Source organism: Vespula vulgaris, chromosome 2, assembly GCF_905475345.1.
Source record: "Vespula vulgaris chromosome 2, iyVesVulg1.1, whole genome shotgun sequence".
NCBI classification, from domain to species: domain Eukaryota; kingdom Metazoa; phylum Arthropoda; class Insecta; order Hymenoptera; family Vespidae; genus Vespula; species Vespula vulgaris.
In genome coordinates this window covers 8712727-8739449 of record NC_066587.1, presented here as the reverse complement: position 1 = coordinate 8739449, position 26723 = coordinate 8712727, and the positions used below count along the sequence as shown (strand labels likewise).

The following is a 26723-nucleotide window of genomic DNA, read 5'->3' as shown; positions in this document are numbered from 1 at the left end:
TCAAATAAGCCATCAAAACCTCCTAAGTCAGCGTATCCGAGTGCATTTCCTATAATCACACACGTACATTGCAATCGAGCAACGTTACTAGATTGTTAAAAAGATGAAACTTTGTCTAAATTGCCTTCGTGCTAACCACAGCCCAGACGCATACTAAACTGGAAGCTCTAAATGATGTAAAGTGAAACAGCATACTTTATTTATCGAAAAAACGCTTTTTACGACTCCCGTATAATTGAACATCACGACATTCATTTCAATGTTATTAAATTATGACTTTCTACCTATGATTATAATTCAATTATGAAACGGTGAATACACGTATCAATGCCAGTACCAATGAACGGTGATACAGCTAGTTCACAATTTGTAATAGATAAAATCGCACGAACTAAAATTCGATCATCATTCATTGCTATCCATCAATGCAATCAATGAATTATTAATTAAGCAAAATGATAAGATAATAAAATAAATTAATTAAATTAATTAAACATTTATGATAAAATAATAAAGTATTCCGTGCAGGTCTGTCCCGAGTCCTTAAGACCATTAACCATCCACTAATTGTTTAATTTGTCAGAATTGCAGCAAGCATTATCTTTTCGGTTTGTAAATAACGAGAAGTTCAAGATTTCTCTGAAAATTCAACTGGCAAATCCGCAGTCTTATAAACAAGCTTTAATAGACGTTATCACTGACACCTTTCTACAATACATCACAAACTGATGTGTTCGAACAAAATATCTTCTCATACTTGGGGATTCTGTTGCTGTTTTAAAAATCAAGCTCAGGTCAAGAGAAAACACGACTCACGAAACGAGCAGGTAGATCGTCCAATTATCGTTCAAGGACGATAAAACGTACATGGGAACATTCAATCGTTTTCGTTTCTTAGAACGAACCCTCCGTGGAAATTCGAACTTAAAGACGTAGTATTTAATATTTATGCGAGAATACGGATATCCACGTCCCGTAAATATAAGGGCAAGGATCATACTGCAATGTTTGTACTTGAGTAAAATTAGTTGGGACCAATCGATGCCCTTTAGAAAACTTATCACGTTTTGGAAAACTTAACGAAATCATCTACGTCTTAAACGGATTGTGTACACTACAATGGTGCTTACTAATTACATCTTCCTATAATTTTTTGGATTCTGTGACACAAGTGAGCGCAATTACGAGTGCGTATCTTTATTACGAATAGCACTGATCAAATAATACAAAAATAAAACATTATCGATGAGAATATTATCGAAATATTATCGAAATATTATCAAAAATTGGAATTGTGCGACGCAGTACTGTTCACAGAACTATATAAAGCAAAAGCTTATCAGACATAACGATGGTTAAGCCAGACTTAACGATTTATTTAGGTTGGATTGATACTTCACCATACCTACTTAAAACTTTCATAGTTTCATAGTTATAATGGATTTACGGCAATCCAGGCATAATAGTGACTCACCAATAGCAGCACGTTGAATCACACGATAATCCGGCTGTGTTAATTTTCTGCGGATTGTTACCGATTGATATCATTAATAACACGTTATGATATAATGTACCGATATGAATAAACAATCTACGATATGGACCAAACTTGAGAACATATTTGAAAATCTTTTAGCTACATTCCTCGTGACGATTACCAAAAAATTAACCATCATAAATAGATTCTAATCAATCATAAAATTGAAACAACTAATCTCGTATTGTTTACAGTTTGTACGAAATATCAAAAATAAACACAACGACAAACCTTAATTAAGCTTAATAAAAATTTTCTACAAATTAGAAAACGCGATATATGTATATATTCAAAAGACTATATGTATTTTATCAGAAGTCCCATGTGAGACATTTGCTTACCTAATAACTTGTAAAAATTATTGTAATCCGAATTAGTTTACTGTAAGTTAATTTTCGTGAATGTATCGTCATCAATGATTTTTTAATTTATTTTAATTAATTATTTTTCGTAATTGATTTGTTAATTTGATTATTTTCATTTGTTGGCAAAACAAAACTATTAACCAAAGACGCGGCGATCAGAATTAAAGGTCCACTATCCAACCTGCCTTCGTTTGTCAACTTGAACGGTTTGATACACGTCAACGGTAAAATACTGCGATCCAATCTGATTTAAATCAAGAATATTCGATAGTCTTATCTCACAGCCATTTTATAACATTATTATTTGGTACGCACACCTTAACGTTTATCATATGGTTTATCATATGACTACTCCGACACATGTAAAATGAAACTATTGATCGATGAATGAAAGACGTAATAGAAAAACATAATGAAAGACGTAATGGAAGTGTAAAGATAGTAATACACATTGCGTGTCGTCGTACGAAACAGTCTATACCGAATATAATGATAAGATCTTTCGCTACATCGAATTACTAGAATATCGAATATCATATCTTAACAAGTCTCCAACAAATATTTTTTCTTCTTTTTTCTTGTTTTGCACGAGTCCGTTCAAAGAAGGCAATATGTTGACGTACACGCGCGCTCTCTTGGTAGTTCATAGAATTTCTTCTCAAAGGCCATGTATCAATATACGAAATATTTAGCCTTGAGAACTCGTTAAACGCTCGTTAAGGACAAGCGGTAACATAAAAAACATATTACCACTGTTGTCCGAGTCTTAAGCATTTTCAGTTAAGCTCGAAATCTTCGGGAATGTGCTAAGCAATAAAAACAAAAGAAGCAATAAAAACACGGCATATATTTATTTAAATTGTTTCAAAATTTAAATTGTTTCTCACTTATAAAATAGTACGATCACTTCGCTTAAGAGGCTGCACGTACAATTGTTTAAACATTCCAAATGAACTATCCAAACACACTTACGAGTAATAAACAATTACTTCTTTCTTTTCGATGTAGTTTACACGGAAACTTTGTCTTTTTCCTCTTATTTCCCACATTTCACAATCGTCTTCCCGAATAATTCGTCGAAAGCACTTCAAATATTCGATCAAAGATATTCGGTTAAATAAGTTCGGTCAAAAACATTCAGTCACGAAAGATACAGTAGTAAATATATCTTTAGGATTCAGCCATGCAACACATAACGCGGAACACTTCTAAATCACGCGATGTCATAATACACAACGGGCGATACATCATCGTTAACACTTGATAAAACTTCAATACATTTATTAATATGTATAAAACTAATAAAGAAATGAAGAAAAAAAACGAATTTCTCGAATCGATAAGAAGCGATTAGAAAAAGTGCAGATATACAAATAATTACAAAAATCATTTGATATTACACTCAAATAATTGTCATTCTTATAACACTTTGTCTTAAAATTTTATTTGTTTCTTGATTAGATCTTGATAGATTTAATATGACTGTTACACTATTATAATTAAATAAAATATGTTATTTTACTATATAATTATTCTTTTTTCTACAATGATTCATTTTTAAGACATCATATAAGTATTGTACAATCAAGAAGATTTGAAAAAGATACGAAATCGAAGCATTCTTGCCAACAATTAATAATAACTCATTTATGAATAGAAATATAGTTTTATCGATTAAAAGTGTATAATTTATTTTCTTAATACAAAATACATTTGCTAGTGTATAATAAATACAACTCGATAACAACGCGAAGTTTTTATCTAACGCGAAGATTATTCGAATCGTTTTGAAGAAATCATTTAATTCTCTAACAAACTTACATAATTTCAAAATATCATGCAAATGTGCTGGCTCTTCTCTTAATCCTTGATATTTTTATTATGAGTAGACATCAGTTTACAATATAATTCCATAGTTTCGTATTTCTTTATTCAATTTTCAAAATTTATCATAAATTCTTTTAATACCAAATGATGAAATAAAATTAAAAAATATACATATTATTAAAAAAATAAAGCAAATATAAAAAGAAGCGAAAAAAATTCTATTTATACACACCCGAAATGGCTGTTGATTCTAACTCCGATGATGACTACTACTCCAAAGTCGAACAAATTCAATAAAAATAAGGATTGCACGGCACTTTCTCCTCCAAACCGTTAATTATCTACTCAAGCGTGTCCGCTTAATGAATAATGGAACAATTTCTCATCAAATTGCAAATAAACACGCAAAAAAACAAATCCACGTCCTTGTATTTAGATAAGTGTATAACATTCTTAAAAGTAGTCAATTAACACAGTGACTGGTATGATAATATCTATTTTATTTCAATTAATCTATTTTATTTCAAACGTAATCACGAATATAAGAAGTGACTCCTTAGGAATAAATTATACAAATATGTCGAACCTTGCTATTGTTGAAACAGTTTTTCAAATACCTTCGAACATTCACTACAATTTATATAGTTTATGTACCTTTGGATAATGTCATTTGTCTAAGTATTATTTTATATCTGGTATACATTTGTTTAAAATTGTTTTAAACATACATCGTAACAATGCTCTGCCTCTAATAGTATTTTTTCAAATTTATTATGCTTATTAAATTATATTATCTTTACGAAAAAAATCCCCTCTCTTGATTTTCTAATCTCTTAATCTTTTTATTATATAAAATAAAAAATTTACAAAGATTATAAAGAATGTAGAAAAACAAACATGATAAGTTTGTATATATATATAAACTTATCATATATAATATGTGTGTGTGTGTGTATGTACATATAAATATATATATAGATAGATAGATAGATAGGTAGATAGATAGATAAATAGATAGATAAAAACTGTTTGCGGATATAAAAGCTAGTATAAGAGTGACGTTCTAATCAATTTCACTTTTAAATTTCGAGTCGTTTTAAATTGCCATGCCTCGTGTTACGACAATCCTTATCGTTCTGGCTCTTTGCGTCGCAAGTAAGTTATAAAATGTATAGATTAATAATAAGCATCAATAATTACATAATAATCATAATATAGCTGTCGTCTGCACGCCCACTTGCGGACCAAATGCGATTTTTTCTAACTGTGCGAGCGCCTGCCCCATAACTTGCAAAAATTATCTTAATCCACCAAAATATTGTATTCAAGTAAGTCAATATTCCTGGATATATCTTTCTTGACATTTTTGAAATTGACTCAATTACTTTTTGTAACTAATTTATTAATTTGATTATTTTCATTTCAGGTCTGTGTAAAACGGTGTAAATGTTTAAACGAACGTATATTAAACAATAAAGGAGAATGTGTCTTACCCAATGAATGCTACTAATTATTCATGATGGCGAGAAATGTTCACGTAAAGTTCCGTAAAAATGTCTAATTTAACCAAATCGAAAGACCCGAATACACGCTTCTATAATAAAATATGATAATATTATATTTTATGAATCGTATCTTTCTTTTACCTGACGTTAACTCGAATGTTTGTTACAATGTTTATCGACTACTCTAATTTGTTTATACACATAATCAATAATTGTTATTGCACATTATAACAATGCATTATTTCCTATGACCTTTAATTCACACTTCTCTTATACAATTTACTATCTTATATTATAATGTATTTACTAAAGTAGATATAATAGATATTTTAATTTTCTAGTCTCTTAATCTTTTTATATAGCGCAAAATATAAAGGAATATGAACTTGAGCCTACTATTCGTAACATTAACCGTACTAAGCCTAGTCAAATGATCGGTTCAAAATTTAATTATGAATTTATACATTTATATTATTTTTTTCCATTGATCATTAACTATCTGTAAATTCTTAGATTCTCTAATTAATCAATTTCTCACCTTTGCATTTTCTTTCTTTCGTTTCTATTGAAGAAATGTATTGCCTAGCTTATTTACCGTGACCAATCATTTGATCGGTGTACAAATTTTATATCATTTTCAAAATTTTTCTACCTGACACCTTATTTCTGGACTTAAATATCATAATTATAGATAATTGCATACATCTTAACACAATTTGCTTCTAATTTCACATGTACGGAACAGATTTATTGAGAATAGTCAAAATAGTTACAAGTCCGATATGAATCTGACTATTCATAAAGGAAAATATAGAAAGAACATCAAGTGGCCGATGTAATATATCACATTCGCGAAAAACATTCGCCAGGCACGATTTTTCAAGAAAAAGAAAACAACTAAATCTTGTATAATCTGTAAAAAATATGTTTGAGATAAATCTATGAAGGAGAATTCTATCATTTGCAAAAAATGCAATTAAAAAATTAAAACTATCCTTCATTTGTTTCTAAGTAAGATAAACACTTTCCCTATGATCTCCTGTTTATATTATTTATGATATATATAAAAATGAAAATATATGAGTGGTTATTTTATTATTATTTAAAAGTTACGTTGTAAGCATTACTTCTTACAATAAGTTAACAATTCCAGCCGAAAAAAAACAACATTTATTCAGTAAAACTTGTACACCGGTCAAATGACCGATTACGATAAGAATAGATATATATGAAACGCTGATACGGTTAGTGCTAATCTTCGAATCAAATAATCGGATTTCATTCTTTTTTTTGAAATTTTTCTTTCTTTTTGACCATTACTATCAGGACTACCTGGTTTAAAGGAAAAAAAGCATTTAAAGCTTTTGCCAAAAAAATCTACGGTAAGAAATGGGACTCGTCCTTGTAATCCGATGAGAGAAGAAAATGTATTCTCATAGAACAATTGATTCTGAATTAGACCTCGTGACCGAGCCGGCCTTCGCTGATTATTTCATAGTGAGCGAAATAGGATATCGTTAAGACAGAATTCAATTAATGGTCATGAGATGAAAGAAATTGGATAAATTTTAAACGAAAAATATAATAATTCAAATACGGAAAATGAAGAGCTTGTTTCTGCCGAATACTCACTGAGTATTTTAAAACAATAAAATCAGGTATCTATCGAAAAGAGGTCAGAGACACCAATGTGAAAAATTAAGAATAAATGAAGCAAAGTAGATTTCCGAAAATCAAAATTCCGGGGTCAAACTGCTTCCCCAAAGAATGATGCTTCTTTTCGATATCGCTGATTTCTGTAGATTTTTAAGTCATAATTTTTCCCAGAGCTGTGTACGAGCCACTCTAAGTAAATATGGAGCCGATAGTTAATTAGAAAATAGTGCATAACTGATCTACTCAAAAGTATTCACCAAAACCAAATTTGAAGGATAAAATCCGATGAAAAAAATAAGAAAAGCATTACGAGAAAAGTAGAAACTTCTAAAGGAAGGAGTATGAAATTTAGCATCATTTCAATTTCACATTAACAAAAGAAACAAATAGAGCGTCTAATAATAGTATCTATGTATTAGAAAAAAGTCTCTAGCAAATATCAGACGACCTTAGACATGCGACCATTAACCTTAAAATAAATCGTTATTTTTATTAGTCTTTAAGTTCTGATTATGCGATGAAATATCTACTTTCACGCGCGCGTGGCTCGCAACAATATATTAAGTAATAGAAAAGAATGTGTTTTACCAAATAAGTGTTAATGTCTTATTATTATTAGTATTAGTTTCATAGAAATTTTTGTATACGTTTATAGAACCCAGATTGAAGGATTCACAAATTTGCTTCAATAACATTGTTTAATTTTTATTGTCAAATTGTTTATTGTATATTTCTTGACTCGTTTCTATCTTATATCTAATATTATAAATAAATTGTAAAGATGTAAAGTATAAATTATGAACTATAAAAAACTATAAACATATTATTCTCAAGTATTTAAATAGTCTATATCAAATACTGACTATTCTAATACAAATACTTCATTATTATAATTACATCTACATCTAAATCTATTTTTACTTTGTATTTCTCAATAAAGTGTGTTCTATAATATTTCGCTATATAAAGGTACCTGTTTTGAACGATATCATTTACTGTCGTATTATAAGTCAAAAATATTCTACATATATGATATTATAAATGTAAATTATTACTTTTTTCCTTTGCAATATTAAAACATTATATTATTATACGATGATATTAATAAATTCAAACTGTTGATAATATCGAATATAATTTAAACAATTTCATTAAATTCTTTTGTGAATTTTATTGACGTAAAATATACTTCGTCGAATTATTTAAAATATCTCGTAGTGGGAAGAATATAAGATGAAAATTTGTATGTATTCGTCATTCGAAGAATTTTATTTACATTTAATAATTCAACGAAAATATAAAAATCACGTTTGATACACAAAAAAAAACTTTTTGGCACGTCCTAACAGACCGTTCACACATTTTGGTTTTTTAACTGTATCATTAATTTTGCCGAATCGGCGTCAACACTGAATTTGCCGATAAAAAACTGATTCGGCGAAATTACCGAACAGTCAAAACACCCACAACATATAAACGATCCATAAAGTCAGTAATAATAATGCTTATTGCGATTGTCACGTATTTAAACAAAAAATAAATAAAACCAAAGATAAAAAAGAAATCGAAAACGTGATGTTTTTATGTACAAAAGTAAATCTCGCGTTATAATGTAAACATTTTCGGACGAAGAATCACAATGATTTGTATAATCATATTTTTGATTTTTAACTCAATATACGATAAAAAAATTTGTAATAAGTGGAAATGTTTTCTACGTTGTTTGTCCAACTGATTTTATTTTCCTACGTAACGTCATTTTACGAAGAAACTCGCTCGTCTCATTAACGGATTCTAATCAATCCGATGTTAAAGTGCATGGCCTAAACATCGTATCGTTAACTAGTGGGTGAACCCACTGTTTAAAGTAGAGCGTAGCGACACGAGATAACAAAATTATCTCGTGATGACTTTGAGGAACTTTGTATTAATAAAAACGTTCCTTCTTTGATACTTACTTCTTCGTAGATGAAAAAGATAAAATCGATAGATAAAGCGGATTAATCTTTCACAATATCAAATAACGGTTCGATTTATAATTTCTTTCTTGCGGAAATATACGAAAAATTATCGGATATCGTTTAAAATTATCGATAATGAAAAAGACAGACAACATATTTGGAAAGATCATATTTTTTGTTTGAACATTTACATGAAGAAAACTGTAAGCAATTATAATAGATAATTTTAAATATTAGATAAGTAATTTAAAATATTAAAATAGTAAATCATATAATTTTTATTTGTTTTTCAGATACAAATTTTAAACGTTATTAATTAATATTTTTCCACTTGCATGTCTTAATAACTTAATAAAGACTTAGTAACTGTGTAAGTATAGTAAAAATATATGCTTATATATGCTTCTTTTCAAAACTTCTGTAATTTTCTTGAGATTTCAAATCAAGTACATCTCATAATGTACGCAGCGAGCGAGCAAATACTATTCGGTAAATCACATATCTTTTAGTCTAAACGTTCTTCTGCAAACAAGAATAACGAAGGTAAACGTGGTGGATTCTGCGAAATTCGCTGCATCATCTATTCGCTTCGTTATTACCGCCATAAATCCATTACTTAATCGTCTAATCATAAGATCGCAAAATTTGTGTTATGAGAAGGTAAAATAACATATATCAATTATGCATACCTGATCATGCCTGATGACACATTTGCGACGCATTTTTAGATAAGAGACGATTCATTTTCTATATATAGAACAAGAATTAATTCAACTGTATGATTCACTAATGTAAATCAAGCATGTATATATAATAAAAGAGATAATCTTTTGTATCTAAAAAATTTTTTTTTATTTAATAAAAATGACCCAATCTAGACTTCCATAAATAATGTAATATATAATAAATCTTGTAATTTATTTAGTACATATCACTAAAAAATAAATACATTGAAATTATCTTTGAGAAAATATCTTCATCTATCTTTTCCAAAGTTGCAATAAAATTTCTCCATTTCAATAAAAAATTTCCATTTCAGTTCTAACTGCAATCTTGGGTCAAAACGCAATTTCCGTCAGTATTTTTGATGAATCCTTCTTCGCATCGACATCCGATAATACATTTCTATAGAAATAACAAATTAGCTTTAAAAAATCAGAAGCAAATTAGAATCTTATTCGAAATGAATTGATAGCAATGGAACATAAAGTTTCATCCTTATGTTTTTCCTTTAAATTTAAAAATAGAAAAAAAAAATTGATTTAACAATAATTACTTAGTATTAAAAGAAAAATATGAGAAGAATAAGCAAGATTCCAAAACTTTGTGATACACGGATGAACTCGTTTCATTCTCGCCTGCATAAATATGCTACAAAGGAACATTGATCTTAATAATTTCAAAAATAATAATTTAAAAAAAAAGAGATATTTTAAAAATATCTACGTTGTTGAATCTTCAAGTTTAAAAAGATGAAAGGATACATTCTGTTTCTCGTATCTCGTTCTTTACACAACGTGTTTAAAGTGAACGAGGAAGAAAAGCAACACTCACCAAAACGCAGACATCTGGAGAAGGATTTTTGCAGCTTGGCTGGCAGGCCGATCCGCAGGTGTCAAATATTTGGTTAGGACCGCACGCGGATCCCTGGGGAAAAGCGGCTAAACAGAACAACAGAAATGACAGGTCGTTTCGCGAGTCCTCTCGTTAAAATATACATACACCGATATATCATTGGATATGCTTCGTCTCTAGTTTTCACTCAATTGTATCAAAAACACTGACTAAACCAATAGAAAAACTTACAGGTGTAGTAAATTATGACGACAAAGAGAGCTAAGATGATCAGTTTCTTCGACATTTTGAAAATCGATCGGAGCGTCTTCTTTTTTCACTTGTTGTCACTCAACTGTTAACGATATTTTCTGATACTGATAACGCTTCAATTGGCTGCTTATATAGTAATAATTTATCGGCATATCGCGATTCACTTTTTCGATTCTTTTCTATGATTTATTCTATCATTAAAATCATATCATTATCTATATCAAATGTTACTATAAAACATATTTATTTTTCTTTTTTTCGTTCGGAAACATTTTTGCCAAAATCTCTCTTTTACGTCGATTGTCTCAAATAACATACGTAAAAAAATTACTACATATACATATATACATAGCAATCGTAGCTCGTCAGCTTCTTTTTTTTTAATTATTACCGAATATAAATAATATCTAATAATAAATATATAAAATAACTGACAAGAGCACGATAGATAAATGAAACATATATAAATTTTATTTTATTTCGTATACGTTATAAATATTTTAAGAAAGCAAATCAAGTCCATGTAATGTTGATGTTGAATCATATTCTCAAAATAATACATATACGAAAATTAATAATAGAACTGGAGAAAGTAATTGTCTCTAATATATGGAAAAGCCTGTGGATAACCGCGTCACGTTCGAACCCTTTTGAAATCTTGTTCGATTAAGGCATCGAAGCCAAAACCGGATTAAACGCATGGCCAAACATCTTTATTAATTAAGGATACGGTTAATAACTCGGCGGAATCATACCCTCGTTACGATGGGGATCCCCATTCGCAAAAGAGGGACTTCAAAAAACGGAACCCTATCGTAAAGCGATTTGTCACCGACAGAATTTAACAAGACATTAAAAGGCTCGCCGCGTATGAACCCATCGAAAATAAATTTAATACGATTAGCGATGTTAATTAGTAGTCTGAGAAAAATGACGAGATCGAGTAAATGATCAAAGCAAAGACTTTGTCAATGACAATGAATTTTTCGAAAATTATAAACAGACGATCATTACAACGTAAAATATTTTACGAGATAAATTAATAAAAAAATATCGAATGAATAACAATGAATTATCTTGTGAACGTTATTAGATAGATATTAAATTTCTATTTTTTCTTATACCAAATAAATCGTTCTTTCAAAGGAAGCAACCTATCACTCCTACCCTCTTTCCAAGTTGGAATAATTTTCACATAAATAAGGTGCTTTCGAATGATTCGCTCTTGTTTCCGAGATTGCAGAAACGTTGAACGTGCACGAGAGTTCTCAGACTGAATATCGCATAAAAGAATGAGAAAAAGAGAAAAAAAAAAAGGCTGGAGCTTTTATATTCGACTCGAAGGAAAGAACTTGGGGGAAGGTAGAATATCGTCCAAATAAACAGAAATAGCCGTAATACGAGGGAATATATCGTCGAAATGTCGACCCTATCGACAAGCTGTTGCGCCGCTATTTTCCCGAATTCGCAAGTATTATAATTTGCAATAAGACGGAAAAAGAAAGAGATACGGATAATATATAGCGAGCAAATAGAAATTAAAACGCAAAAAAGATAGTTAACGCGTTCCTTTTAACGCTAAAAAATACATGAAAAAGGCATATTAGATTCTGACGGGTCATTTGTTCGTGCGAGAATTTAATTTAACGAGAGACATCGTTTCCAGAACGTAAAATGCAACTCATGAAAAAAAAAGTACTTCTCCTTAATGGAATTCATAAATCTTTGCAGATCGATTAAACATTTAGTTATCCTAGAAAAAACTTATCGACCGATATCGGTGATTAAGCACTGATATTAAAGCAAAAATTGCGCGATTATCGCCAATCTCAATAAAAAAAAAAAAAACAAGATAGTGTTAATAGTCTCTCAAAAGACTAAGATCGATCGATATCATTAAAAAATATGCTATTTAATCGATTAAAAACAAAATAAGCTGGACGAAATTCTTTCCGTAGAAATCTACCGATTTTGAGAAGAAGCTGATTTAAAGTATGCGAAACGAGCGAAAGAAATGAGAGTAATTAAACGTTTCTAGCAACCATGTTAGATTATTTGGATGATAAGAACTTCAGGAGAGTGGAGTTATGCACGCGGAGTGAGAAGAACGTTATATCCTCCTGGTTTAATTACTCGATGCTTCCGTTTTAATCGTCCGTCGTTTGGACGCGTAAAGCGTAGGAAGAAATATTATAATTATAACAGCCCCTTCCAAGACGCAACCCGTCGAGCGTACTCGCGGAACATTCGAGCGGTTTGCAGGTGCAGATCTGAAAGCGCCTCAAGGACGCGACACAATGTCGACTCCTCTCTTCGTTCTCTCGTAAATTTTCCTAAATTATCGCCTTCTTCTTCAACGGAGGTAGAGAAAGTACTTACCAAATCTACGATATTCGCATTTCCTTTGCTAATGACAAATTCTCTCAATTTAATTTCTAATTAATGTAGGTGTAATACGACAATATGATTCATTCCAGATCTTTCGACGAGAGATTCTTAACGAAGATTGATTCCAATCGTTCTTTAATTCACAGCTAATGAAATTATCTCAAGGAACTATCATTTTAAAATACGATCTTATCGAATAAATTATTCATATATGACAAATTTTCACTATATATCGACGAAACTAATGAAATAAACACAATTTCTACAACATTTTTCGTTTCCTTAAAACATAATCATTCTAGAATCGTATCGCGTTGAACTCTAAGAAGATTTCGATGGTCGAACGATACTCCGTCATCCGATTTATCGTCCAAAACGTTTTCAGTAACTTACGACACTTACGAGAGTTTCCTGCTTCCATTAGGTAGATTGAAAAGCTCTGGGCAAAAGCTTCCGAGGTGTCGAACACCGACGATAAAACGTTTTAGTACTATTTCGTGGAAAATCATGAAGTACATAAAAAGTAGAGGATTAAAATAAACTCGTCCGTTCGATGAGAGATTTAAAAAGAAGAAAAAGAAAAAGAAAAATCGAAAAGGCAGAGAGTTATTCCGAGCATTATCTGTAGTTTCGCCGGAGAGAGAAAAAAAGGGTTGAACAAGATCCCGAGTCGCGTACATCCTCGTGGATCGTAAAAAGGGCTGTGCCGCTCGACAAGGTCCACCTGCGATACGAGGAACACGGTGATAAAATTTCAGGGAGCGCCTGTTTACGGTTACCAAGGAAACCTACCAACCGGTAGCCATATGCGCGCGTGCGACGCGTTACGAGGGTGTTCGACCGACTACAACGATTCTTCTCTTTTTCCTCGCAACCCTTTACGATAGGGGATGATCAACGTACCGACTTACGTAAACAGCTAGGTGTATTCTAACACAATATATTTTAACGAGATAAAACGAAACTTAAAAAATTCAGATATATCAACGTGCGATTTCAAAGTTACATAACGTTACGAAGAGTTAAACGAGCAAAATAACCTGAATATGTGAATAAGTTTTTAAAAAATCGATGAAATGAATAATGTTTTTGTTTAACAAACAATTTCTATAATAATACGATGTTTTTTCAAGTTACTATAGTCTTCGCAGCAATCTCGAACGATCCATTCGTTATGTACACTCGCATACGAACGTACCGGCACGTACGTATCCTTGAACTGGTTCGAGGTTCGCGAACCTGCCGTTTTCTCACGACTACGTGCACGCAAATCGAGCCTAAGCAAGATTAACCGACGACACTTTCCACGGTGAATCGACTTAAACAAAGCTGTTTCTATCGCGATCTATCCACTTTGAATATAAAAATACGAATTATCTTGATCTTCAATTTCGTTTTTTCGTATTCTGTTTTAAACATAGTTACCTAGCTTGTTACACAGCTTTAATTTCACAAAGTTATAACTTTTAAAAACCATATTATTCGTAATTCATACGACGTACATACATAGACAATAAGCACGACGAGAATTAACTCGTTAACCGGTAAAAATAAATGAACTCGTCGCAATAATTTAATTCAACTTGTTATTAAAAAAAAAAGAAATAAATTATTATTTTCTCATCGCTATTAAAAAAATGCTACCTATGCTTGCTAATTCTTCTTTTTCCGATTGACTGATTTATCCGAAGTTTCTGTCTTCAACGAAGTATCACTTTATTTTTAATAAAATAAAATAAATTTCATACATACACGCTTACCTATCAAAAATCTTCTTGGCCAAAAGGTTAGGAAGCACTGCCTATAGTGGACTTTATTATCGGAAAAGAGTTTCACGCTAAAGAAGGAAGTCACAGATGGATCTTGGTGGACTCGATTCGCTTCGCAGCGCCATTATCGCAGCCTTTCACTGAGATCGTTCAAAGGAGTAAGAGGATCGTCGAAAGAACACGACGACCGTCTCTCCGTCATCCAGAATGGAGTCCAAGGACTCTGCTTCGATGTCCGATTGTGCAACAGCTATCTTTTTACCGTGTCGGTCAACGATCCGTCGAACGCACTTTGTCCCATTGCCTCTCGAACTCGCATCAGAAATAGAAGAACGAACTCGATCTTCTCGAATTCGCGTTGTACGCCTTTCTACCGTTGCATGGCTCGCAGCTGCTGTGGTTTCCGGGCACGAAGCGACCAGTTGGCCCAAGCGTTGCCAAATTGTTTCTTTCCTTTGTTCTTTCTTCGACTATGCGTATCACGAATGTTTCATTTTTCTTTTTTAGAACGAACTATCGGATCGTTGAATAACGACGAACAAGAGAAAACAACACAAGAGTATCATTATTACGATAGAACTCATTCGAATTTGTAAACGATCGACATACCTTTGCTCGTCCCGTTGGAAAATCCGCTTTCTCTGTCTTCTTTTTTTTTTGTCCGCATAGACCGAACTCCCCTCCAGCGAAGAACTGGCGAAAATGCCCGGTGAGTCTCTGTCACTCGATAAAGCGACGAATCCGCGAAGGATAGAGGCAAAATCATCCCTCGTTAATGCCGGAGTAATGACTGGGGTGGTAACGTTTTTGAGAACCCTCGATGAGCCACGTTTTATGCTACCCCTCCCATTTTCCTTTCCTCCCGCCTTTTTGCATGTTTCGCGACCCTCGATCACGGCCAGCGGGGGTGCTCCGATTCATCGTTCCGGTTCTCTCCCTAACGGAGAAGGGCCGGAAAATAAAATCACCCGCCAAAATTCGGCGCAATTTGCATGCGTACTTTTTGGTGAAAACTTTTTTTTTCAATCTCATCCGGAACACTCGGTATCGGTTGGTTCGCACGATCTCCATAAAATGGGGTCTCCAGCTTACGAACTAGAATACGTTCGCTTTGATACAGAATTTCATCTAAAACTTGTAAAATCGAGTCAAAGGACATTTCAGTTTATTTTAAAATGTTTTAAGGGGACAGGAAGCTAATCGCAAATAAGAATATTACCAGACGCTATTGAGCCGAATACGAGGGAAAGAAGAAGAAAGGATCCTGTTTACATTAGATGCGCCTAAATCCCTCGTAGGCTCGAGTATTTCGCCCGAAAGGATAAGGGCACGCGAAGCAGGTGCCACGAAATGAGTTCCGTCGGCGTATCGCGTTTGATCGACGTGCTCCGGACGGAGGTATTAATCGTGAAAAAAACCGGCTAATAGATTGTGCCCAACGACGAGGGAGGACCTGTCCTTCGCAGGGAAAGAGCTTCGCGAAAGAGACTTTGAGGAAGGGTAGATGCTAGTCGACGATAAGACGATACGGGTAGTCGTTTACGAGTTCTAGAAAAATGACGCTGTCGAGAAGCTAAATGGAAAAAGTTTCTATTCATTTACGAATATAGCTATGTATATATACTTTTATTAATAATAATAAGTCGGAACGTTTTTAAAAGTCGCTCGAATAGAACTTTGTAGTTGTATAAGCATCGTGTTTTTCATTTCTCTTCAACGATAACTGATATTCGATATTTGGCTTTCTTGTAATTGTCCGTAAGTGTAATGGGTGGTTTCGAGGAATCGCTTGTCACGAAAATGTACGAATCGAACGAGTCGAGAAGAAAAAAGGAAATGAGACTCATGTCGAGCGGCAGTCAGGGGGCGTAATAAAAATTCGTCGGCACGCAAAAAGCCTGTAATTACGGCGAGTCAGGCGTCCCGATAATGACGCCTCGCAGAACCAACGAAATCCCGTCGTCGCAAAGTGGTAATACGAAAATAAGAAGGGTGCCTTCACGAAGGGTTCCACTTTGAATCCTCGTCCAAAGAAACGAGACTAGGGCAGCTGGGGAATAGGTCGCTAAAACAAAGCCTAGATATTATTGTCATTGTTATAAATACCGAGAAGCTGATATCGTAATAATCTTTTTCGATTTTTACGAGATAATATACGAAAAAAACACGTCTCATCTTGATGACACCAAGCGTCATAGAGCTATCGCGAAAGTAGTCTCGATTTTTCTCCTTGACAATTTTAAATCCACCCACCTGACATCAATCTCGAGGGCGCAGAGAAGCCAAAGTCAAGAACTTTACGTCGACATCGTCGTCGGCTTTTTAACGTCTTCTCCTAGAATCTTCCGCGCAAGAAACGTTTCCACCTTACGACTTTCCATCTGGGAATTTAAAGAAAAACTCATAACTCACCTGTACGTATGCATACTATTTCGACGTGTGTGTACACACTTGTTTACATTACTTATCCCATGCTTCAAGTCGTAACACCGAAATATCGTTATAGGGAGACACCTACTTCAAGAGATAACTTCAAGAAGAAAGAGAGAGAGAGAGAGAAAAAGAGATTTTTCAGTACGCTGCAGTAGATTATCGGATTTTGTGAATATTATCTTTTAATTCTGTGGTAAGAAACGTAATCGCCGTATATACGATGTCTATAAGAATACGTAAAGCCGTAACAATTTGAGGTCAAAATAAAAGCAAGCCAATGGACCACGTGTATTTTTCTTCGACAAATATAAAATCATGTGTGAATTAAAGGGCACGAATCTTTAATCGAGAGTGGGTGTGGCTTTATCGCGTGCTGACCGACAGGAGGACTCCTTGTACGATGTAAAAAGAGAAGAATAAAGGTATCTTGCCACGGTAGCATGAAAGTGCAGGAACGTTACGGGGAAATCAACGTGACCGGTACGCCGAACGTATAATTTCGACCAATAATTCCTATCCACGGACGATTTGAGGTGAATCGACGCGTGCTTCCGATTGGCCGAAACCCTCGATTCCATTATAGTACGGTAGATAGCACGTACGATTTGATGCTCTCTCTCTCTCTTTCTTTCTTTTCCTTTCTTTCTTATAACACACACATGTTTAGAATCTTTATGTGAAAACGCTGTTAGAAAGAGAATATCCATAAAGTCGAATAGATAAAATAAATCATCAGAAGAAATGGACTCGAATAAGCTTCGCTGTTTCGATTTGTCGAAATGTGATTCAACGTGAAAGAGTGCTCGTAAAAGTAAGTTTGTTATTTTTAAAATGATCGATCCGTTAAAGTCAAGTTTATCTTTCGAGTTAAATTGAATCACATAGTACGTACGAATATATAGATTTTTAATTTTACAAAGATAAGAGAAAGAGAACGGAAAATAATCGTTACAAAAAGAAATGTCAATAAGATCGTGCACACTTTTTTTAGAAAACTATCGCGATTGGCGATCTGAAAATAAAGAGAAACCGAGGTCGTAAGGGTTACTTTAATATTTACATAATTACTTTTCCTCGAAGACACACGTAAGCGCAACTCGTTTCACTTCATAGAGAAAAAAGGATCGGCTCGCCGAAGCTCGCTTCGCATTCCCAGACGGCGGAATAGCTTTTCAATCTCGACGGAGGAGCTTTTTTACGTGGCGCGCAGCGCGATGAAAAATCGTGGGCGCAACGATGATCGATGCGTTCTTGGATAAAGCGAGAATCGGTAGGGGTGAACGTGTGTTCTCGATACGCTATCGAATCGACAGACGGACGAATCTACATCAGGGTAATCACGGCGATACGTCATATGGAAAAAGGTTATACATCCATCGACAAGTCTCTCTCTCTTTATCTCTCTCTCTTTTCCTTCTTTCTCACGTGGAGCTCACGCGTTTCACCCTCCGGCGAAGCGTTAGGGCGCGAGCAAAAATCACGGCTGGTAAATTAGGCATCCTCCTACGCGTGACGGACCCTAACATTTGTCAGAAGGAAAACGAAGAATATGCGAGAGAAGGATAAAGAGATACATACGTACCTACTATGTATTCCATCTCTCTCTCTCTCTCTCTCTCTCTCTCTCTGTTTCTTGTTCTCTTTTTCTCTCTCTCTCTCTCTCCCTTTCGTTCTCTCATGGAGAGCGAGTATAGACTATGCACAACGTGGATTTTTACGAATTGGATACCGGTGAGAAAAAGGCGTCCCATCGAATGCTACCCTGGAGACCCACGGCAGGCTTTCGCTATGAAATTTTCGATCGTCCCGCCGGAAAATCAAGAAAAATGATCTCGTTTTAATAACGGAGTACCCGGGAAATGAAATCGGTCCGGACGAGGAGAGATGGGAAAACGTACTTGCAATTTTTCACAAGCTTCCGAGATATACTATTCTACCTGACGTGCTACTAAACGTAAAAGAGAAAGAGAACAAAATTTTTCCTGCCGAAATCAAGAATCGACTACCGCCGTATTCATTCTTTTCTTTCTTTCTTTTCTTTTTTTTTTTTTTTTTTTTTGAAAGAAACATTAAGTCTCAATTACGTTAAGAGAAAAGAAAAAGAGGAAAAGAAAGTAAAAAAAATATTTAATCCTGAAACAAAGGTAAAGTAAAGCTTCTATCGACTACCAAAAACAAATTGAATATGGGCCCAACGTGCTCGTAAAGATTCACCGACAAAGAAAGAAGAACCGAGGAAGAAAAAAGAAACAAAAAGAGAGAGGAGAGAGAAAGAGAGATCAAGGTTACGACTGTGGGAAGGAAGAAGAAACGTCATCGTTCAAGCACGATACTTAACTTCTTTATGGTCTTTGCAAAAATAAAAAGAGGTCGAACACGTGCTGGTGCCGTTGCTGCTACGTCGTCGAATTCCCTGGCGCTACCTATCGCGTTTCTTCTATTCCGAGGGTACCAAAAATAGAGAAGAAGGCGAAGAAAAAAAAAAGAAAGGAAAGGACGTACTACTCGCTTCGTCTTCTTCGTCCTCCACGCGCTCGAAAGAGCTGCGTAGTTTGACCCATATACTATACGCTCTATCACACACGCGTGTTTTCGCGCACGTGTTGTTCGAATTTGCGTGAAGGTCGAACCGGGGACCGTCCTCCCTTCTTCATCCAACAGGATCTCTTATATAAATGCTACTATTGATGTGTGTGTGTGTTCACTCGTGTATTCGCATGGTCACGTAATAGGGGCCCTTGGGAGAAAGACCTTGGGCCCCGCATGCCTGCTCGACCGCTTTTGCCTGCCTTCCAGCTGCCTCTTGCGCACACACAACAGTCTCCCGTGTTTTCTCCTCCTATATATATCCCCTCTTTTGCGAATTATCGCGACCTTGAATTCCGTCCATGCTCGCACGGACGCAGGAAGAAGCAACGGCGAAACATGCGATGCACTTCTCGCGTTCCCTCGATTTTCTCTCTCTCTCTCTCTCTCTCTCTTTCTCTTTCTTGTTTTTTATCGTTTCGATTCTATTGCATGTAAAAGAAAAAGAGAGAAAGAAATGGTCGAATAATGACAAAGAGTAAAACTTTCGTTATACAGTTTTCGATTAGAGCTACAGTCTGTCAAAAAAAGAGTATAAAAAGCAATCCTATCGAAAGTTTCATCGTTATTCAAAGAGTCGTCGAGTACTCAATGGGAAGCTTCGAGAGATAGACAGGCTTCTTTCCTACGTATACACGTAAGAGGGATTAGTCGAACGAGAGCTCCATCGAACGAAAGAATGCGTTTCCCCGGCTTATCATTAACGAGGCCGACGACAAAGTCCACGGAGAAAACTCTCATTGTTCGTTCGCGAAAATCGATGCTCTGAACGAAACGATCGAAGAAGTGTTCTCGATACGTTTCCAGTCGGTACCCTTCCTGTATAAGGAAACAACAACGACGAAGATATCGAGGGTAGTGCAATTATGGCAGGACGTGGTGGTCTTCGAAAAAGAAAGCCGAAGGGCGTCGTGTCGTTCGCGTCATTATTTTCACGGCACCCGACTGCTCAATGGCCCGCGATCCCTCGTGCAGCCACACGAACAACGATATTACGAATCGGCCCTTAATCGGAGAACCTATGCCGTTTACCTTTTCGATCGAGGAAGAAGAGACCGATTTGGAATGCCCTAAGACCTTACTCCTAGCTTTTTCCCCGAATCGATATTTAATAGTCTCGGAGAGCGAGTATACGATAGAAGTAAAATCGTTGGCTTATTTCAGGCTCAGATATCCCCTAAGAGGTCCTTCGGCGAATTAATTCTCACGCGATTCTCCAACTCGACCATTCTGTGTCACCGACATAAAAGGGAGGACCACACGAGAAAGAAGAGAAATTTATTGTATCGGGAAAAGCTCTATCGATACAACGGATATCTTCTATTACAATGAGATAAAAATTAGGGTCAAATTCGGAATAAGTAGAATGATAAAGAAACATGTAAATGGATTAAAAAAATGTTTCCATTTTATAGAAAATTTTGCATTCCGTAAATATCACGAGTAGCTATTATTAAACAGAATGACGATATTTCAGGATCAGGAGTCGAGAGATCATCGAAGAGAGAAAGAAACGAATGTAGACGTAGGCATATTTGAAATTCAGATAGCCGGATTGTTTCGCGCAAATCAAGAGAAATGTGACCCTGGTGAGTTTCCGTAGGAAATATCGCGCCCTACCATTCGACTCGTCCTTCCATTCAGAGCCCTCGTCTCTACGACTCACGAGTCTCTCTGTTTACAGTTAAATCACTTTTGTTCTCGACGCTTGTCACTCCTCATGGACCACTCCCATCACCTTCTACTTTCTTTTTTCCTATGTTTCCTTCATCTCGAAAGACGCGCGATGTAGGGCGTTGATTTAATCGTATATATGTATAAATAATATACATCGAGGGCAAGTTCAAAACTATAGTTTATTTCTCGTCTTTCAAATAGTTCACCTACTCTACTAACATTTGCATTTATGTATTTACATTTGAATCGTACTTTCCAATTCATTCACGCTCTAATTTGATTACAAAGCTCTTTTAAGCTTTTACCCGAAATTTGTACGCACGATGAACACATTTTCTCTCTTTTCCCATCCCCATTCAGTATCTCCATTTTGCCCCTCTTAGAAAATCATCGTTTTCCTTTGTTGACCTACCACGGAAATGCAAGCGTTGATTTACGACGAGCAAAATTTACTCGACGAGCCGAACTCGGTGACAAAGAAAATCGTCGAAAAAAAATGAGATTGGAAAGTGGACGCTTACCGAGTGGAATCCGTAGATTTTAATGATCCTTTGTTATCCTCTCTAGCCGCGTCATGCGAGAAAAGGAAAATCAATAGCAGCTGCCTTTTGTCTCGAGAGAGAGAGTTCCATTTAATCCCCCGTTAAGTCGTCCCTATATACCTTATTTTTCTTTCTTCCTAACTCTACTCTCTTCCTCGAGTTCTCTCATCCGAGAAAGTTTCGTAGGAAACTCCTTCGACTCGAAAGATCGAGGCGTTGAAAGATTTCGGAAAAGTTCATTCGTGCGAGCTCGATCGCGAAAAACTGAATTAACCTTATCCGCTACGTATAAAAGAAAGATAGATATAAAAAAAAAACGTAAACGATACCCCTTTACATTATACATAGTATCTTGACTCAATCGAATCACGGATTACTTAAAATTCTTAAGGAGAATACCATTGTGACGATATCTAATTTAAAGATTATTTTTATCAGTTTTTGTTGACTAGCGAATCTTTATAAAAAAAAATTCTTCTTTATCATTTAAGTTCACATGTTTAAAATACTAAAAATACAATACAATAAAATATTGTTTTTATAATTTGCAATACATTTCTTTGGCAATCTCTGCTCAGGCCAATTTCCGATCGAACGAAATCAAGTATTCCCATGCTATTTTAAAATGTATGTGTAGTTTATTTTGTAATAAAAAAAATTTTACATGCAACCTAATATAATAGTTGCAAAAATTCTCTTAAAACTTTAAATCAATAGAATAAAAATTAATCGAGATGTTCGTGCTTAATTAGAAACATATAGTATCGAAAAAAAACAAGCAAACAAGCATACGCTATATTATAACAGCTTCGTTAATAGTTTAAATTTCGATCTGGTAGTTTGGGAATATATTTTGTAGGCCTGAAACATTAAAACGATTTAATAAAAAAATTAGATTTTATTAAACCGTCACGATGACATTGATGATTACAAAAAATCTTTATAAATCTGCGTGACATCAAATGTTATGCAGGCATCACGATGATTAATTTTTTAATATTACGACTACAGATATAACGATTCCATTCAAAGTAGCTCGATTAAAACGGGACATCCTGTAGGTCCTAGAGGTGCAATAATTCAAAGCCCTTTAAAAGGGCGATCGAGAATGATTTAACGTGCATTGTGGCACTGTTCGCACGTTAAATTTATGAGGTTCATCCTCTGTCCTCTGTTGGCGTAACCGGTATACCGATAACGAGTCTCTTTTCCTTGTTATACCTATTATATCTGTAACTATTTTTATGGGAAGCATCTTGTTACGATCGGCAAGAGAAAGAGAGAGAGAGAGATTGAGAGAAGAGAAAGAAAAAGGGAATGCGTTCACGGTTCTTTTCCTTGTCCCGTCGGCCGACTACCTACCTGAAGAGCATGTGTCCAAATGTGGAACAGTCCTCGATCTTCTGTATTTTATTCCTACCAGTCGAATAAAGTACCGCAAAAGATAACTGTATCTATGGAAGCTTTGTGAATTTCCCCATAACGGTACATTCGTCTCACCTGCCGAAAAGTTCCTAATTTTTTTTACGAAGAAGAAAGAATTTCTAAAAGAGAATTTATTACGTCTTTTGTAGAATTTATGATCTTTATCTCTTACATCCATGTGACGTTTAATGTGTCTGATTGACTATTATAAGGCAATTTATGACGGTATTATTACTTCGTTCGACTCATTATTGACCGCAATGATTACCGTTTTCGTTATATCAGAAAGTCAGAGGCACCGGGTCAACATCGATAATTCTAGTTGGACCATCGTAGATCTCCCAGCGGACTCATTGTTTCAGTCTTTCTTTCGTTCAATCTCCCTCTCTCAAAGGAAATCGAAAGCCCCATTCGAGAGGACCCTCCCTTCGGACGTTGGTCAAATTCATTGTGTCGAGAAGCAAAAGTCCGTTTATCGCTCTTTTCCGCGCGCGTTCCTACTTTTGCTGTCCCTCTTTTTCCTTCTCGGATACTTCTCGGCTCCGTAGTGGCTGCAGAAAACGGGGCAAGTCATTTTTAGCGGTAAGTGTACAGCAGCTTTTCACCATAAATATGCTGGGCGCATTTCTAAGGGTGGAAGAAGAGTTCTCTTTGTTTGCTTCGCCTGCCAGCGAGAGAGGAGGAAGAGGGAGAAAAGTCGAACGCGAGGGAGAGAAAGAAAGTAAAGGAAAGAGAGAAAGAAGCTTCCTTTTTTAAATTTAAAGCGTAAATATTCCGTTACACAAACAATGGCATAAATCAGATCAATTATATTCAAATTAACTGCTTTTCATCGACGTCCTATCTCGATTATCCCACAGTTTCATTCGGATTACTTTTATTCTGTAATTAATTTCATTAAATGCTACAGATTCCAGATATGTATGTGAATAGAAATAGAAGGACAAAGAAAGGAAACGAAAGAAAGAAGTAGGTCGTAAAGAGGAAAGGGAAAAGAGCGGGGAGAACTTAGGAAAGGCAGAGGTTCTTCGAACGTAACTTTCGGCCGAAATAGGCGGTCCTTGGAATCTAATTATCAGTACTCGTTCTCTCTCTCTAGCTGGAAACTCAGATTATTTATGCCCCTTCTTCCTTTGTTCGAGCCGGGACGCGGCTTGCGAGCCGTACACGCCAGCCGGAAGGCGGCGTCGGTGATAGCTGGGACCTAAGAGGGGTAAAGAGGGGGCTAAGGGTAAAGGAAAGGAGACGATGGAAGTAGTGGGATAAAAAAGACGCCGCCCTGAAGAACGGTCGTAAGTAACGATGCGGATGAAGTTTTCGATCGATGAACGACGACTGCGACGCGACGAGCTTCTGCTTCCTTTGTTCGTTTTCCTCTTCCTTCTAAGCATTTCTATCTCTTGGTTCATGGCTTAGAACTAGGTATGTGCTTTGCTCATTCCCGAGGCGGCCTTTCTCACGAGCTCAAATTCTTCAGCCGCCTCGTTTTATATCGAAACGTTGAATTATTGAATAACAGATTCTTCTTCTACCTGATCAAAATAAAACCTAATTAAAATATACAAGCAATTAAAAATAGTTCCGTCCAATAGCCAGTGGCTCTCTTTTCGATGTTCTAATCGGAAATTAACGATCATCGATAAAAATACGTACGGCACACCCGTTAAAACACAAACTCGTTTATTAAGCGTTGGCAAATGAAAATTCAGCTAGCTTCATGAATTTTATCGCAGCGTCTTTCTCTCTGTCCACATGTTAGGCAGCATGCCAGGATGTACTCGTAATTCAATGCAGAGCTGCGCGACGTGGTAGCGATAGTAGCGATGAAGAGAAAGAGAGAGAAAGAAAAGAAAGAAATAAAGAGAAGACGTGAACGCTCTCCCTCCCTCTCTCTCTCTCTCTCTCTCTCTCTCTATCCATCTATCCATCTATCTATCTATCTATCTCTCTTGCTACATAATATTCCCACAAGAGTATTATGCAGGCACGAATTTTACACCGTGTAAATATGTACATATGTATGTACAACGAAGAACTATGTACTACATGTACTTGCGTACGTCGATCGAACAAAGAGAATGCTCCCCCCCTCCCCCCTCTCTCTTATTCTTTTTCTTTTCCTGTCGAAAAGCATGAGCGAGAGAGAAGGTACATTTGTATGAGAGGCAAGTTAATAAAATACGGCCTTTAAACGAATTTAAATGCAACGGGGTTCGAGCGAGCGCATCTGCATCGAGTTTATGTGGGTCAATCTTATTCTCCTCGCTTCCACTACGTCGACCTTCAAAAAGAATAAATTTTTATATCCACGTGAATTGTATTAAAAACGATCATAGCAAAGTTATTTGTAATCGATTAGTAATATCAAATTTTTATTGATTTCCTTTGTTATTCAGATTTTCCTGTAATTTTGTCTTTCTACTCGAGACGTGCCTAATCTTATCATAATAAAAGATACGACCAGAATCTAAAAAAAAGCTCTGTCCTAAAATGTCGAACGAGGAGAACGTCAAGTGGAACCCTCGCTATTTCTACGATTCCAGTCGTTTCAAAATATATACGACTCGCATAATCTTCGCATACGACAAGAGTAAAGACGTAAAAGACGAGAAACCGGATGTGCCAGAGTATACCATATACTACAAACACACAAACACACACGCACACATATTTATATTGTATATATGGAAGGCCGTTATATATAGGCAAGCTACCCCCTCCCCACCACATTCTTTCACCCCATATTCCTTATAATCCGCGCTCGCGAGATCGAGCGTTTCGAACGCACAGATGTATGTTCGCTTGGTCGCCCCGAACTTGACTCATAGGGTACGCGAAATTGCTCCGCCCCTTTATGGCTCGCACGTGGAAGAAAACAAGCTAAACGACGATGAGACCTCTCACTCTGTTTCTATCTCTGTCTCTGTTTCTGTTTGTCTCTCTTCTTCTCTCTCCGTCTCTGTCTGTCTCTGTCTTCATCCGTATTTCTCTCTCTCTCTCTCTCTCTCTCTCTCTCGTTCGAAAGAGCTTAACCGTGTACGCAACTATAAAATATAGTTAATGAATAACGATATGCTTCGTCGCCTTTTATGATGCATATGAACGAACCTTGGTCCGACCTCCATTTTCTTCCTTTCCTTTCTCGCTCGACAACTCAACGTTCCCTAACTTTGAAATTGATTTACTCGAACGATTGAAAATATAAAAAAACTAAAAACAATTTAT

General features: G+C 35.3%; 2 protein-coding genes across 2 annotated transcripts; one reads left to right on the top strand and one right to left on the bottom strand.

Moving 5' to 3' along the window:
* Positions 1-4743: 4743 nt before the first annotated feature.
* On the top strand, positions 4744-6054 carry LOC127073012 (venom peptide SjAPI-2-like). The gene is made up of 3 exons (XM_051013986.1): positions 4744-4884; positions 4948-5057; positions 5156-6054. Exons 1-3 carry the CDS (start codon positions 4836-4838, stop codon positions 5237-5239), a joined length of 243 nt encoding a protein of 80 aa, XP_050869943.1. The 5' UTR covers positions 4744-4835; the 3' UTR covers positions 5240-6054.
* Positions 6055-9740: 3686 nt separating this feature from the next.
* LOC127073011 (chymotrypsin inhibitor-like) lies at positions 9741-10794 on the bottom strand. The gene is made up of 3 exons (XM_051013984.1): positions 10658-10794; positions 10406-10512; positions 9741-9976 (listed from the first exon to the last, which is right to left on the bottom strand). Exons 1-3 carry the CDS (start codon positions 10710-10712, stop codon positions 9893-9895), a joined length of 246 nt encoding a protein of 81 aa, XP_050869941.1. The 5' UTR covers positions 10713-10794; the 3' UTR covers positions 9741-9892.
* Between the last annotated feature and the right edge of the window lie 15929 nt (positions 10795-26723).